The sequence below is a fragment of the Acanthopagrus latus genome, chromosome 3 (genome assembly GCF_904848185.1).
Source record: "Acanthopagrus latus isolate v.2019 chromosome 3, fAcaLat1.1, whole genome shotgun sequence".
NCBI lineage: Eukaryota > Metazoa > Chordata > Actinopteri > Spariformes > Sparidae > Acanthopagrus > Acanthopagrus latus.
The window spans coordinates 15,602,129-15,618,513 of record NC_051041.1 but is presented as its reverse complement, the minus strand read 5'-3'; the positions used below and the strand labels follow the sequence as shown (position 1 = coordinate 15,618,513).

At 39.5% G+C, this 16,385-nt stretch overlaps 1 protein-coding gene across 1 annotated transcript in view; it reads left to right on the top strand.

Annotated features, from left to right (window-relative positions):
• Positions 1-16,385, top strand: part of LOC119014932 (thrombospondin type-1 domain-containing protein 7A-like) — a 133,610-nt gene that overhangs the window by 71,326 nt on the left and 45,899 nt on the right. The window contains exons 5-8 of the mRNA XM_037090385.1: positions 1,010-1,165; positions 4,415-4,618; positions 9,780-9,974; positions 15,016-15,256. Of these exons, the coding sequence (XP_036946280.1) occupies positions 1,010-1,165; positions 4,415-4,618; positions 9,780-9,974; positions 15,016-15,256 (796 nt within the window). The remainder of the gene's footprint in view (positions 1-1,009; positions 1,166-4,414; positions 4,619-9,779; positions 9,975-15,015; positions 15,257-16,385) is intronic.

Genomic DNA, 16,385 nt, shown 5'->3' with positions numbered 1-16,385 from the left:
CATGCTGCATTGTAGGTGAGTGATAAGCAATGTCGTAGGCCACCTCCGCTGTTAAAGGATGGTTGATCCAGTTTGACATAGATGGATTCCTTTACTCCTCTTTCAAACCATCTCTCCTGTCTGGCCAAGATGTTCACACTGTCATCCTCAAAGGACTTATTTTTCACTTTCAGATGTAAGTGGACTGCAGAATCTTGAACTCAGGGGTTGACCCACCCGTGTTGTGCCATTCGTTTCATTAACACCTGGGCTTTAGGGAATAAATGTTTAATTTCTCTTGGCAGAGCAGCTTGGGAGTTGACGGGAGACAGGTTGATGACACACAGCGAGAGACCATGGGTCAGGCTCAAACCCTGGGATGCTGCAGAATATCCAAATATGGGTCACACACACCAGCTGATCAGGATAGAAAGATCTTCATTGACTGATTTCATGCGCTTAAACATATTAAATAAACAACAAAAACTTTGATGTAATGACTGAATGAACTGAAAGAACAAATGATCCATTTCAGAATAATATATATAGTGTATTCTCAAATTATAAATACTGATACATTAATGTTTTCATAACTATAGGGCTGCAGCAGGTAAAGGATGAACTAATTTTAAAAATTGTATATATACTGCCGGGTGGCATAATGTATAATAATATAACCTAGCAACAACTTTAGATTATTGATAAGAAATATAAATCAAGGAAGTAAAGTAAGCATTAGGGCTAATGCTAATTAAAGCTTTAAAATAAATGTAGTGGGATAAAAGTGTAATATGTTGTACATGTATGTTTTTTGTGAGGGAAGCACCATCTCTGGTGACACCCTCCAACTGAATTATTGACATGTCTACAGTTGAATCCAGGGAGACACCAAGGTGGTGTGGGGGTTGGGGTTGGGTGTGGGGGGTGTTCTGTTTTCCTTTATTTTACTGTGTTCTATTTCATTTTGCTGTCATGATTTTTCACAATATAACCTGCAGTATGCCATTGACATTTGTTTGTGTCCCTAAAGAACTGCGACCAATGGACAATGATCTGTGTCTGAGTATCCCCCCGAACACCACCCAGCTCTGCCACATCAGCTGTCCAGTTGAGTGTGAGGTGTCGTCATGGAGTGCCTGGGGACCCTGCACCTATGAAAACTGCCAGGACCAGGCAGCCAAAAAAGGTAAGACCTCACTATGAGAATCCTAATGTCACTGTTCCATAAAGTACAGTTCAACGGGTACATCTGGCTCAAAGTCTAACCTTAACCCAGGTTGAATGAGTCATAAAAGAAAAACATTTTTTATGGTGGCGTGGTGAGGATGAATAGAGGGATCTCACAGCCTGAAGAAAGAAGCTGCTCTGTTGGCTGTTGGTATAGTACAGCACTAAAATCAACTTGTTTTGCTTTGTCCACACAGGCTACCAGAATCAACAAAAAGTTCCTTGTAGCAGCTTTAAATGCTGAGAAGGCCAAGTGTGCCCAGTTGGTTGCACCACACCACAGATGCCACTAAATCTTACACATAGGACCTTTAAGGTTGTGCCTGTTACCTCCTGTTATGACACCTCTTTTTGATTGTTGGTACAGAAACAATAGCATGTGGTGCGCTAGCTAATGCGACCCTCCTCATTTTTTAGGGTAGGCTACCGGGATGTCACTTAACGGTTACACAGTTTATATTGTTATTATATTTCCCGCATGTTAACATGCAAGTCAACTGTGTACATATGAAACTTTAAAAAAAAATGACACTGTAGTCAGTCTTTTTGACAGCATGAGAGGAGGGCATATGTTTAGAGTTACTTATCTATCTGTTTGTTGGCTTTTGTGGCAGGGTTTGCTAGTTGAGCAGCAGGGTTGACATGGTTGACCCTTAATTATCCCTGGAACAGTGGCGTCCACCATGACTAATGCCGGTTGACTCTGCGTTAATGAAGTGCCTCGAATGAAATTCTCCTCCTTGCATCTTAATGATGGAGTCTCTCTCGCTAGCTCGCTCTTTACTCACTGCGCTGCCTCTGGTCCCCTCCCTCATCTGTTGTGCATAATGGAATGTGAACACGATCACACACATTGACATTGACGTTGAAGTGTGTGTAGGCTGACTTTAAATATCCAGAAGTCCATGGAATCAAGTTGTGCCCTCCTGGCTTCAAATGCTTTCATCCTCCTGACATGGAACAGGGGAATCATTTGGCTGTTGTTAGCACATGTAACTTGCTGATTGTTATTGATCAACAACTTGCAGAGGAATGCATTGTTCTTGTATTTAAACACGCTAGAGCAAAATTACATTCCAAATTTATAATTCACTTCACAGTTTCTAGGTGAGTTGCACATTTGTACATTGGAGAGACAAAACAACCTCTCCGTAAACGAATGGCACAACACTGATGGGCCACATCCTCAGGTCAAGACTCTGCTGTCCACTTTCATTTTGAAGGAGAAAAAATCATTCCTTTAAGGACAGCAATGTAAACATCTTCGCCAGAGAAGACAGATTGTTTGAAAGAGTAGTAAAGGAATCCATTAATGTCGAACTGGAATGACCATCTATGAACAGAGGAGGTGGCCTAAAACATTACTTATCACCCACTTTCAATGCTGTAATGAGTTCTCTGAAGCCCAGAGCTCACACGTCTCCTTAACAACTTTGCAACAACACAACCAAACAGATTTTAAAAGCCAGCCAACTCCTTTCCAGTTAGTTAGAACTAGTAGCCTCTTGGATGAGAGATGAAATGTCTTCAAGAAACTGAAACAAGTCCAGTTGGCTACAATACAGCACCTAGATTTACCATGACTGAGAACCTTCCTCAACATTCACCAAGTTTCAAACAATTTTGACTATAGACTGCATAGCACACTACTAAAATAAAATGAGTTTTCCACTGAGCATAGACCAGTCCAAAAAACAACAGACATTTAGAAGACATCTAATAAAGACCAGAATGAAAGTCTTTTTTAGACATCTTTTCAACGTGATATACTTCTAAGGTTTCTAATGAACTATTTTGGGACATGTCACATGTGACCTTCAAACCGCCAGCTGCAATTGATTCTGCCCATGGGACAGGCACTTCAAGGGGTATTTGACCTGTTATCAGATTGTAGGTTAATTTGCATCTAGACAGGCAACAAAAAGGTAACAAAGTCAAATGTAAGTTAAAATGTGTGATGCTACTCAAAATTTAGTAATACCATGGCACTATGCTGTAAAAAAAAAAAAATGCTGCCGTGTCTAAGGATTGCTCACAGGCAAAGATCATGTCTCTGCTAGCTGGGGGGAGAAAGTGAGATGTGCTGGTCTGAGGATATATGCTGCCAATTAGTGAGGTAGAGAGCAAGGCAAGAGCTAATGCGTGGTGCCTTGAACCCGATTACATCCAGCGATGTCAAAGGGAACTGCCTGTACTTATCAGTGTTGACTGGGAAATTAAGTCCGGTGTGCTTCTTTCTCTAGTACTGGCACAAAACCAAACCGAATATGGAGTCCAGATATGGCAGACTACTATGCTCCTCTCTCAGAGCCTCTCCAGCTGGTACATCTCAGACAGCCTTGCTTGAAGCTGACCTGGTGCATCCACTCATTGAGTGAATGGAGTGTCAGACCAAAATGACAAGTACTATGTACTATGTACTATGTACTATATATATATATGGAATTAAGTTTTAACAGTGTTCATGATATGATGTATGATAATTATGCTTTAAGTTTTTAAAACAGTTAATTGTACATCACATATAATGGATTACATGTAAGGGCGTTTTCAGTTGAAATGAAACGCCAATGCTGCCCTGCTGCCCTGCTGTCCTGCAGCAATGCCATTCATAATACACCCTGTAGATAGCAAGTGGGTGATGCCTGATAGAATTGAATTTCCCTCACCCCTCTCATCTTCCTTGAGACCCATCCCCTCCCTCTTCAGATAAAACGTCCATCAATGGTTCTAGACACAGGGCAATGCATGTTCTACTGACCAGCCGGAGTAAAAAAAAAAAAGGTTTGGAGGAGAAGAAAGAGACACAAATGTAATAGAAATGTGGTTTTCTGTCGGCACTCCAGGGCTCTGCTGCCTTATCGGGCTGGAGCAGGAGTGTGGATTAGGGGTTGGGTGACCTTGGCTTGGCAGGAGTTAACATCCCCCCCTTCCCAGGACCTTGGTCATTGAATCCCATGCCCTTGAGCAGAGCAGATGACACACATGAGAACAAACCCCAGTTGAATAAATGGGCACCTGCATGCATTAGTCACTTTAGATAAAAGCTACTGTAATGAGAGGACAGCAACTGTCACATTAAATGCAATATTAAAGTTATCATCAAATGCACACTCTGCCCACATGTGCTTACAGTTACGCATTAGATCCTGTCAAATTGCAGCAAGATTTTACAGAGCATAATTAGTTCCTTGTTGTTCTTCGACAGGCTTCAAACTGAGGAAGAGGAAGATCGTCAATGAGCCAACGGGCGGGACAGGGAACTGCCCCCACCTGGTGGAGGCAATACCATGTGAAGAGCCGAGCTGCTATGACTGGCTGGTGGTAAAACTGGAGGAGTGCATCCCCGATAATGAGAGGGAATGTGGACCGGGAACACAGAACCCACAAGTGCAGTGTGTCAACAGTGATGGTGAGTAGACCACATTTTACCAGAAAGCAGCCCATTATGTCGAGGAATTACTTTAATATCAAACAGTTTTTTGGTTCAAAATGACTACTTGGCACTCGATTTCCTAGAGATCCCCTGTCAGTCTTCTGTTGTCGTGGCACTGTGAGTCTCTCGCAGGCAAAATCTTGTCAGCCGTGACCATCAGTGTGACCAATCACTGTAGGCTTTACCTTACTTAATTTTCTTAAGAAATTAAAATGTGAATTTGACTTAATTTGCCTGAGCAATGTCATCCAAAATAACATTATGTCCACTTCAGAGCCCTTCTCCATCCGTCCGTCTCTCCCCTCTCCCTGTCTCTGTCTCTCTTCCTAAAAATGGTGGTGCTTTGTGGACCTTGTGTATATTTTGGGCGCCCTTGAGTCCTATACTTCATCTCCATGTTGCCATTGACTGAATGTTCTGGGCTGTGCTCGCCTGTTTCTTCTGATTTAATGCTGATGACTCAGAAGTTTCTCTAGGATCCCTCTCCTTTCTTTGTCTAATCAAAATTGATTGTCAACCGCCCAGCTGTGTGTCTGTTTATTCTTGGCAAACACCATCACAAGATGTGACAATGTATATTGTAAGACAATAGAAGTACATTGCAGCACTGTTTATACTGTGCTATTCCCTTAGCATCTGTGGGTGTAATAGAAAAGTGGGACAGTGTTGAAAATAAATGAAAACAACTGTTCATTGTCATATTTGAATATTATCATATGAATGATATATAATGAGTAGGATGATGTGCTTTGTTTTGTCATATATTTAATTTGCTAGACAGCTGCCTAAGGACACAGGGAGAGAGAGAGAGAGAGAAAGAGAGAGAGAGAGGGCCTGCAGCTTTGCTTGAGTTAGCTAGAACCATATTCACGCTGGCTCTCTTTAGATTTATGCTACCATCCACAAATACAGATGTTCGTGTAAAGAAACTTTTGAGAGAAATCGCAAACAGAAAGCTTTAAGGTTCAGGCATTGTGGCAGTGTTTGGATCGGTAAATGTAACAGCAGTTCCACCACATGGTGGGCCCTATAGCCCTGGCTCACTGCCCAACACTGTAATTGCTGTGTTTGTTGGAGGGAGATATTCCTCTATTGTTTGTGCTATTCTAGGCAATTTTAGTGCGTGCGCGTGTCCCTGTGTGTGTGTGTGTGTGTGTGTGTGTGTGTGTGTAGCTTTTTTCCCATGGGTTCCAGCTCAGGCGACTGGCTAAAACTGGGCTGTAAGACTGCTGGCACTGCCTGAGGGAGTGCTCTCTCACATACAAACTTACACATCCTCTGAGCAAAGGACTGTGCACCTGTTTTCTTGTTGATACCGCACCATACTAGGGAAACTGCAGGCAGATCAATACATTATTTCCCTTGCAAACAATAGTGCCTTTTTTGCTGTTTAGAATTAAAAAGAGCAGTGTTCTTTACAGATGTTGAGCCTTTGTCTCTATGGCACTTATCTTTTCAAACCATGCACCCAACTCAGTGTTTGTGAAGATAAAATCTCTTGCAAGCTTGCAGTTTCATCACATGGGAAGAAGTTAGACAGCAGAGTTTGTCAGCAAAAATAGCAGTATACAATTCTTAAGTGCAGTGTTTTTTAAAACTATATATCTATTGCTTTGGAATGACTATATGTCTTTATTCAATAGTTTTGGTGGAATGTCATATCAGAATTCCACTCATTCTTAAACTAATGAGGCTGTATACAAGGCTGGGTCTGTAAGTAAAAAAGTAGGTGAGACAAGATAAATGCACTCTGGTAAATCCATTCTAGAGTAGTAGTTCCCAACTGGTCTGGCCTCAGAGTTTTTTTTTTTTTTTTTTTCTGGCAACCATTTGTCTACTTTTGACCCATGGGTCCATTCTGAGGTTCAAACTCCAGTTGGGGTGTATCATTTGCCCAGTAAATACAAAGGAAACAAATACACTTCAAAATGTGTGCCTTGACATCAAACCAATCAAATTCCATTTCCCACCTTTGCCAACATCCATATTGCGAGATGTTGTCCTAAAGAATTGGGTTACTTGCTTCCCTAAAACTAATATTAGAGATCCTGGATAACCAGTAACCAGCAGCGAAATTATTCCCGAACTCTATGAAAAGAAGCACAAAGCCATTGAAGACGAATTGACTAAAACACAAAGCTTTGCGCTCACCAGGGACAGTTAATAATTATTTTTCTTTTTATTATACCAGAATCAAGCCAAGACACTTTTCACTTTTGAAAGTGCTTTTTTATTTGTATATAGGTATATTTGTTTGAAATTATACAATGCACCAGAAATATAAAACACTTTTCATTGTTGCTTGTAAGCAAAATAAAGAGAGAATTTTGGATAGCAATATTATAGCTTTTTTTTTCTGCTCACAAAAAATGTGTACTGAACTGAACCACAGAGCTAATGAGGGCTCTGGGGAGAATAAGATAGAAAGAGATTGTAAGACAGAGATGGGGGTTGTTCATCAGTTCCCATATTATGCTCATAATCAAGGTCCCCATTCACAGGCTACACTGCATGCTGTTGTAGCTGCAGCAATTACCATCTACCTGCCTACCAAGCTGACCTATTCTTGACAACTACAATTATTTTCTTTACTCCTTTTACCCTGAAAAATTAAGACAAAAGTGTCCTTGAATGATCTTTTATTATGAAGCAGGATGACATCTCAACATGCCTGAGATGTGAATTAAACATGTTTGATGTTCAGATTTACAGTAGTTGAATAAAATTGAAACTGCTGAACAATCCAGTTGCCGGCATTAAAGGAATTGAGCCAAGCTGTTTGCGACACATGACACAAGTCAATTTTAATTTCATTACCAATGTTATAGTTTCACTATGTTTCATGTTTAAGATAGAACACATTGTTATCATGTTACATTTTTACTTTGAAATAACAGCTTCAGAATCATTATGATTTTACAGTGTCTTATAATAGGGTGCATGGGGTTTCTGTCACAGCTTCCTGTTACAGGATGACTGTGTTACATACACGTTTGCTTCAAGATGCAAGCTTTCAAGACATAGCACTGTTGAGACCTAATGAGTGTTGTTTGCAGTTAGCACTTACATTATATCTGCTAAATTATTTTAGACAGGAAATTTGTATTTGCCACAGAGGTATTGTACCCAGAAACTGCCAGGGGTGCCACATTGCACAAAATGCCAATTTCTACATAATGCTGTTTTAAATTGAGTTTAAATTGACATCATTGGTATTGACTTGGTTACAACTATAGCTACGGCTATGGCAACTGTGTCTAAATATCTGAATACTCCTAACAGCTCCTAGGTTTCTAACAAAATTTGAGAAAATGTTGGAAATCCAGACACTCCACACTGGTTTTGAATGGAGTTCAGGAATATAGCTTCACTGTAACTCTCAGCCCTTAGATTTTTAGATGGAGATAAATGTTTATTGAAGCCTTGGTGATAATAACAACCAGAGCCACAGCTGTGGCTAAGACCATAGCGATAATTGTCTAAAAATCAATAACAAGGCTAATGCCCTTGTCAGCACAAGTACAGCCACAGTCCACTCACCAGAATAAAATGATGGCACATTTCTGCAAACCAAACATATGTTCACATTTATTTTATGTCATAGGGACTATACTTACATTGTTTCAGTACAAGTTCACTATTTTCTGTATAAAGTATAAACCCACTGGCCTTTTAAGATAGCTGAATTTGTGTCAACAAAACCAGGTACTTTAAGCCTAGAGATGGAGTATTCCTAATCCTGCTCAAGTGTTTTGTGCAGAGATTAGAACATTTGCTACAAAGACTTGTGACTCAGTTACCTTTAAAGTACTAATTTACAGCAACGGTAGAGGTATGCCCACATTCACATACTTCACATTTTATGTCATTTGTCAATGCAGAAAAATATACCCAAATTATTTTTTGAGGATTTTGTTCAAACAAAGGCCATTTTTATACATAAAAATACTAAGACAGGAAGAAGAAAAAACTAAAACTAACGTGATTTGTTCAGTTATCATTACTATAGACTATGGTGTCAACATTTTTTAAGATCAAGAGGAAATATTCTACAGTATGACTTATCCTTGAACTCATCCTCACATACTCATCACTTCATCTTTTGTCTATCCCCATCTATCCCTCATGCCTTGGGGCACTCTATATTACCTGAATCCATTCAAATTAATTCAGTGTACATCTAAATATGTTGTTTCAGCTCCAGCCATAAAAGATGGAATTTTTTCTTTCTTTCTCACCTTCCCTTCGTCTAAAAGGCACTCAGCTAAAGAGGAGGTACCTTTTATGGCACCCTGTTGAATCAGAGTTATTGGTAAATTCGATTAACACAGCCTTCTCAACCCAGTCAGCTTGGATTTACTCTGACTTTCTTCCCCATTACCTCTGACTGTGTGAGAACCAATACCCCCGGATGTGGCAGAATTGAGTAGGGGAGATGTCAGCCTCTGTCTGATTCATTTCCATCAACAGGGGTTCCAGCAGTGGTTTGACTTAAATAGGTGTAATGTTAAAAAGAAAAAGAAAAAAAAAAGAATTCCCTTTGTAGTGCTTCATGCAACATTAATAGGAAATTCTGTGTTGAATTTGGTTATCAGTGATAATAAATGAATATCAGAGATTATTATTAATTATGATAAATAAAAAGATCCAGTTTATATTAGATCACCTTGGGGCACCACCCTTGAAGAAGTGAACAGATTGCCAATTCACCAAATCAGCCTCATAAAAAGGTACTAAGTGGTCAGTTTGTTACTCTGAATAGTAATTACCAATTACTAAACAGCCATTTTGGGTGTCCAATAAAAAGAAAAAAGCAGAATGCTGAATTGTAGTGCTTTTGGAAACAGACCTTTGGATAAATAGAATTATGTCAGCAATGAAACTTCCATTTTAGTCCATGCTTCCAGTATTAGTTGGATTAAGCCAGCTCACTTCAAAGTTATTTAAATTCTGTCAATTAAAAAAAACAAAAAAACAAAAGAAAACACAATGGCACCCTAAATAAAGTGGATACTGTACTGTACTTGATCCTGGTCTCTTGGCTGGATACTCACCTTTAACATTGACTGATTACTTTCATTCATACTTTATTTTGTGACACACTTTAAGTATTGTAAATGTGCTTTTGTCAAATCAGGTGAATATGTGGAAAGGCAGCTCTGCCGTGATGCCATCCTGCCCATGCCAGCAATCTGTGAGGTGCCTTGCCCAAAGGACTGTGCCCTCAGTCCCTGGACCCCCTGGTCTATGTGCTCCCACACCTGTTCTGGAAAAAACACAGAGGGCAAACAAACCAGAGCTCGCTCTATCCTTGCCTACAATGCAGGAGAAGGTAAGAAATCATACGTCCTGCTTTAGGAAAACAAGGAAGCAACCAAACTCCCTGAATCTGTAGATCTGTGGACCATTACACAATGGTGACCTTCAACTTTTTACAACTGACCCTTACCTTAAAGAACTAATTACCTATCCATAGCCGATGAATACGTTTAGGCTATGAGTATTTGACCGTAGACAACTGTGACAGGCTGCCTTTGTTTCCCCTATCCACTAAGACTCATCTCCTGACCCCCTCCCTTCTTGACCCATCTCATCAAGGTAGAAGCCTCAATTTAGTCTCTTGGTGGCCACTCACCCCTATGCAAGCTCTTGGTAAGGGTTTATAACCTGGTCCTTGGATGGTTAGAGTGTAACCCTACCTATCATACTACCAATTTTGGTGGTATGGTAGGTAGATCTCTACTGTATAAAATCTATCATTTATTAAAGCTAGGAGGCATCAATGCCCAAGCCTGCTTCCAGACCTGATGGGTTGAGTTATCTAGTCAGAAAGAGGTTTTACATATGTACCCAATCTGCACCATCCAAAAGCTCTCTTAGATCAGTAGGCCTGCTCACCAAAGCTCAATGGTAGCTTTTTAACCCTAACCCTCCCTAACCATGACCCAGCCATTCACGAAGATTAGAACCCTTGTAGTGCAAGTTTTAAAAACACTTTAACCATCTCATTTGCCTTTCTTCTCTATACAACAAAGGTGAGTTGTCAAAGTGAAATTAATCATTCTGTGTTCCTTTACAGCAACTGCTAAAGTTGTGGCATGGGTTACAGTGATGCAGGGTAAGAAGAGCAGAGAAGGATGAGACTGTAAAAATAAAAGCTGTGCTGTAGTCTTGCAACCGTTCAGCATTGTCAAACTTCATTTTACAAAATGTTCACGCATTTTACAAATTCACAAGGATTTTGCCTTTACTTCTGTTCAAGGTCCTTCCCTGCTGTCGTGGGTCAATCCAGTCTTTGGTACATTCATATTTGATGTTCCTAGATGACAGTGAGAGATTTTTGCTGATGTAATGTGTAGTCTCCATATGTTTAAGTAGAGGGTAATAGAAATGTGGCTACCTTGATCTAATCTCTCCCGACTGATTTCCTTACCCAGCAAAATCCTACTACTTGTGCGTATGAGCATTCTAAATGCACAGGCTTTTAGTGCTCTTATACACAAGTAGGGACTTTGAGTATTCCTTAGCATTAAATAGTTTAAGCCCCAAGGTGTGTAGTGGATATTTAAATGGTGTTGGAATGATGCTGAACTGAGTGCCTCTTGGTTAATGCACAACCCCCCAAACTGCCAATCACTCTGGGAGAACGGAGCCTTTCTCACCAAACCTCGTTATGAGGTAACTGGAGGCTGCACAGATGGTTATCTTGTGGCTTGGCAGCACATCAGAATTTTATCTTCAATGCCCCTGCTGTCAATTTTAACAGCTTTTGCAGTCAGCCACGTTTTAGCCATGCAGTCTTTGGCATATTCAAAACAATTTAGCATCCATGCTGGAGTAATGCGGGGCCTCACACTTAAATGATTTTATTTATGAATGGATACCCCTACTCCGTTGTGCATGCTCGGTTTCTGGGGGTCCTCCATGCCAGAACACGATGCTGTGACCTGTTTACTAGCTAAGTAGCCTTTAAGAGGCTGGTACTGCTAGATTGATGCCTATCGACAGATAATGGAGTCAGACAGGTTTATGTGGTGTGCTGAATGAAGAGTTAAGTCACATAGATGACACAGCTACACAGTATAAGATTGAAACCTGGATCTTTATCTTTATGATAAACAGTTCAGATAACATTTTACTTGTAAGGATTTCTCACTTAAGCTTTTATTGCTATGGGAATGACTTTAAAGCAGAATAGTGAGAGACAAAATATTTTTGAGAAAATGACGGAAATATGTCAAAATGTCCAAAAGAAATTGCGTGAATGTAATACAGTGTTGGTGGTAATGCACTAAAAAAGGATAAGCAGTAATATCGTCACAGTAACTGTGTCCAGAAAAGTGTTATGACCTGAAATCAAGTGTTTGTAAATGTTTTTCTACCTGGTCAGGGGCTAATACTGATTTACATTTTTCAACTTTTTTCAATTTGGATAAGCCATTCATACTTTGATTGGTTAGGTTCTCTATAGTTTGATTAATTTAACCAAAACCATAATAACTACTGAATAATTCATAAGCGTTGCCAGCATAGTAAGCAAAAGAGACTACCTACCTGTGAAGTGGTCATCAAGTCTTAATTGTTTCCATTCCACAGTAATAACTTACAGTAATATGTAGAGTAAAATACTGTTTATAGAGTAAAATGTTATTTACAAATGGAAGTAACTGGTAATACTTAATAAATTACATTGTGGAGGTATTTGCCTAATGCTGACAAATAGTCTTGAAAAATTATCCTGTACTTTATATTTACTATGTAGCCTACTGACTGTTTTCAATTAACAATTAGCTGCAGACTATAATCACAACGACTCACTCACATGGAAGAAAATATAATTATTTGGGCAGTGTGTAATGGTGTTGGTTTAACCTAATTATTCAGATCAGGACAGTTATTTTATAGAAGGGTTTTTTTTTGTTCCCCACACAGCAGATAATATGTGGAGATGATGAAGTATACACTGTTAAAGAATTGTTAACTGGACCGCACAAATGTAGCCTAATCTGCAACCATTTGCGCTGTGCATTTGTCAAATACATGTTGAGTTTAATTGGTAGCACTTAAATATTTATTAATCAACTAAATAATTAGCTGGTGCACCAATGAAGATGTGTCCTTTGTGCTAATGAGCTGCAGGCCTGATAAATGATTGCCCTGATGAAATCCATAATATCTTTTATAAATGACCCTGTGAAGGACATTTGCCCCTGTGCTGTTACACAGGTCAGCCATATCTTCTATGTGAGGCTCTTCCACATTTCCAATTCAGACGCTTTGTCTCTGACTGAAAGATGCTGTTCACTGCCTTCTAAGAGACTAACAGCTGACCTCTTCTCCCAAGGTGATGGTGGCTGCTAATGACAAGGTTTTGTGGTGAAGACGGTCACATGGTCTACACACCCCACCTGGGTCCATAGCCATCCTTCTGGCTATGTATAGACACTATGCCCCCTGGGTCACCTTATCTCTGTCAATTCTCGAGGCTGGTTGTCCTCCAGAGATAATGTTATCTTTCATGCTGATTCAGCCCTATATTGTCTTTCAACAATCAAAAATCCAAGCTAAAAGCTAATATATAGGACTGCACAAAGGCACAAATGGCAAAGTATAGCCAATACCTTATTGTCAGTCTATTACTCTCAACGTTTTGGGGCTTTGACAGGAAACATATTCACATTATCTAAGATCACTCTTTTATGCCTGAGCATACTGTAGGTCTACTGGGGCATTTACAGGTGTGAAAATTGTTTGAAAAGGAACAAGCCGTATTATCATTATCATTATGATTATTTACATGAGTGTGCCAGACATGCTGTCTCTTTGTCTTTATACTTAATGGGGACTTTAACCATTTCAGTGCCTTTCATTAAGTTAAGGTAAAAACAATGCAGTCAAATTGAAATGTAAAATATGACAGCAAGATCAATTATATGAGCTATACTTGAGAATATTAATGAGAGACACTGTTTATATACAAGGTCTACCAAAGATATCTCTTATAGTTTTTTGAAACGGGCGATGTCGTTTGTCTCTACGAAAATTTGTTGACATACATACATTTTCCTGTGATGGGTGGTAGATACAAATAAAAGATTGGCAAAAGGCAATCTCAGTGATGGGGCATCAACATGTTTGAGAATATGCAATATGAAGTGGTCCCTAGTTTAGAACCTTATACACAAATAGCCAGACTTATAATCAATTTGAAGTCACTGGAATCCAGTGAATCCTGGCAAGAACTCCCATCCAAACCGGGATGTTGGCATGTACCAGTATTGCCCTTGCATATTGAGATTAATATTTTGACTGTCAATGTCAAAATATGTCAATGCTCCTTGTCATGTCTCCCCATTGAAGACAAAGAATAATGGAGTACATAGGCTTACTCCTCTCTAGGCACACTCGAACCCAGACAAGTTCAAGTGTGCCGAAACTACATTTTTTTTAAGGTATATCAGAGTAAAAAGAAATAAACAAATAAATAAATGGCCATTTTATGACATTCTTGGCTTGTGCCTGTGTGCTCCTCTAAGTTAATTATTTTACTTCCAGAGCACCTCATATTCATTTGGAGTTTACTTAGTCACACCCGAAAGCGCCTAGTATCATCTCCTCTTGCCTCTGCAAATTATTTTTGCTTACCTGGCATTTATGTAAACATCATGGTCATTACACATTATTGTGACAACATGTTGTAACTCACAAATACAGAAACGTAGTCAGTGGAACTGTAATGCTCTATTTATCACTCTGGCGTCAGTTTTAATAATATGTAATATGTAACATATAGTGATTTGGTTAAATTTAGGTCCCAAAACTGCTTGATTGAGTTTAGGAAAAGACTACAGTTTGCATTAAAATAACTACGTTTACACTTGTGAGGTAAGTCACATTATGCGAGTGTGGGGCCCACTGACCAGGCTGGTGTATTTGATGCATTAGGTTAAATACTCTCTTTGAGGGATTATAGGGAAAGAAAATCTTAAATGCTAGAAATTCTGCTGCTACTTAACCACTGCAGCCGCAAACCTGATATCTTCATTGTTTGTTATTAAAGAGAGATTCAAGGAACTATACCCTTGGGGCCAAAACACAATGGACCATGTTTTATTACAACTCTGACAGGCCAAATAAATCTGAGTTATCTAGAGATTGAGTCAAGATAAAGCGTAAACTGGTTCCAGATTGGCTCGACACAGACTTTTTGAGTCCCTTGGATCTGTCTCTGCCTTGTATGATTCTAGACTACCCATATATACACGAAAGCTGTCAACATGTTTCCCATCTTGTATCAGTGCTGATGTGATTTTCTTTTTTGTCTACAGTACAGCTAAGACGTTAACAAGGGTTTTTATAATATGATTTCTCAGGTGGAATCCAGTGCCCCAACATCAGTTCACTGCAGGAGGTGAGGAACTGCAATGACCATCCCTGCACTGTGTACCACTGGCAGACCAGCGCGTGGGGGCAATGCATAGAGGACTCCTCCATCCCAGCCACCAATACATCTGTGGGCCAAACGCGTCATGACGAAGCATCCTGTTCAGTGGGGATGCAAACCCGCAAAGTGATCTGTGTGAGGGTCAATGTGGGCCAGGTTCCTCCAAAAAAGTGAGACTCCACATAAGTGCATATACATGGATTTCAGCTGTGACTAAAGGCTGTGCATGAATGCCATTTCACCAATGGTGTATACACTGTAAGGCAGCACCACTGCTATTTAATCGGTGTCCAATGATTAACATGTTAACAATGAGATCTTTATGGGGGTTGACTTGTGGGTCAGATTCTAGAACACTAACTACCAGCATTTGTAACACATCCTCATACCTAAACAACTGAATAGGTGGATTGCCAGTGACATACATATATCACTATGTGATACAGTTAGCTGGGTTTAGTCAAGAAAACTACTTGATTAAGTTTAGGAAAACACTGTGCATTGTGTTAAAGTGATTCTGTAAATTCACTTATGAACATACCAACATTACCTAACTGAAGTCACATTGCAAAAGTCCAGGACTTCTATTCAAGAGACACCTATTCATGTCCAGTTTGAAACCATAAGTCAGGGGTGAGCTTTTTTCGTAATGCTTTGATAACACACATAAGAAAGCTTATTCACAACTACAAAGACATATTTCAGTAGGAAACATCCAATCACTGAACTAAGAATAATTTTAAATGACCCCATAATTGCATTTACTTTTAGACAGTTGAATTTTGGATTCAGGGAGGATTTTGGAGTGATTTGGCAACTTTTGTGAAATGTTTCATATCAAGAAAGCGTTTTTAATTTGCAACAGGTCTGAGTTTTGCATCTGACTGGTTTATTTAAGTGCTGTATTGTAGGCAACTGGACTTTTTTGAGTTTCTTGAAAGGGGGACTGAGAGGGGGATTGTCTTCAAGAAACTGAAAAAAAATGTGTTGCCTACGATACAGCACTTAGATTTGCTATGACCTGGATGACTGAGAACCTTCGTCAGCATCTGTGTGGTTTATTCTCTAATGGCAGTCATGTAGAAGACTCATGGGTATAGTAATATCTGGAGTGACGTACCAAACAGACACTAAAAACGTGATTTATGAGAATCAGAGGTAAACTAATTGGAATTGATGGTAATAACATAAACTTACAGGATATGACATTATCTAGGAAATGTTTTGAGTATAACATTTATGTCAGTTTAGACTGAGCATCAACAAGCAGTTTCTGAGGAAATCTAAGTTTGGAAAAAT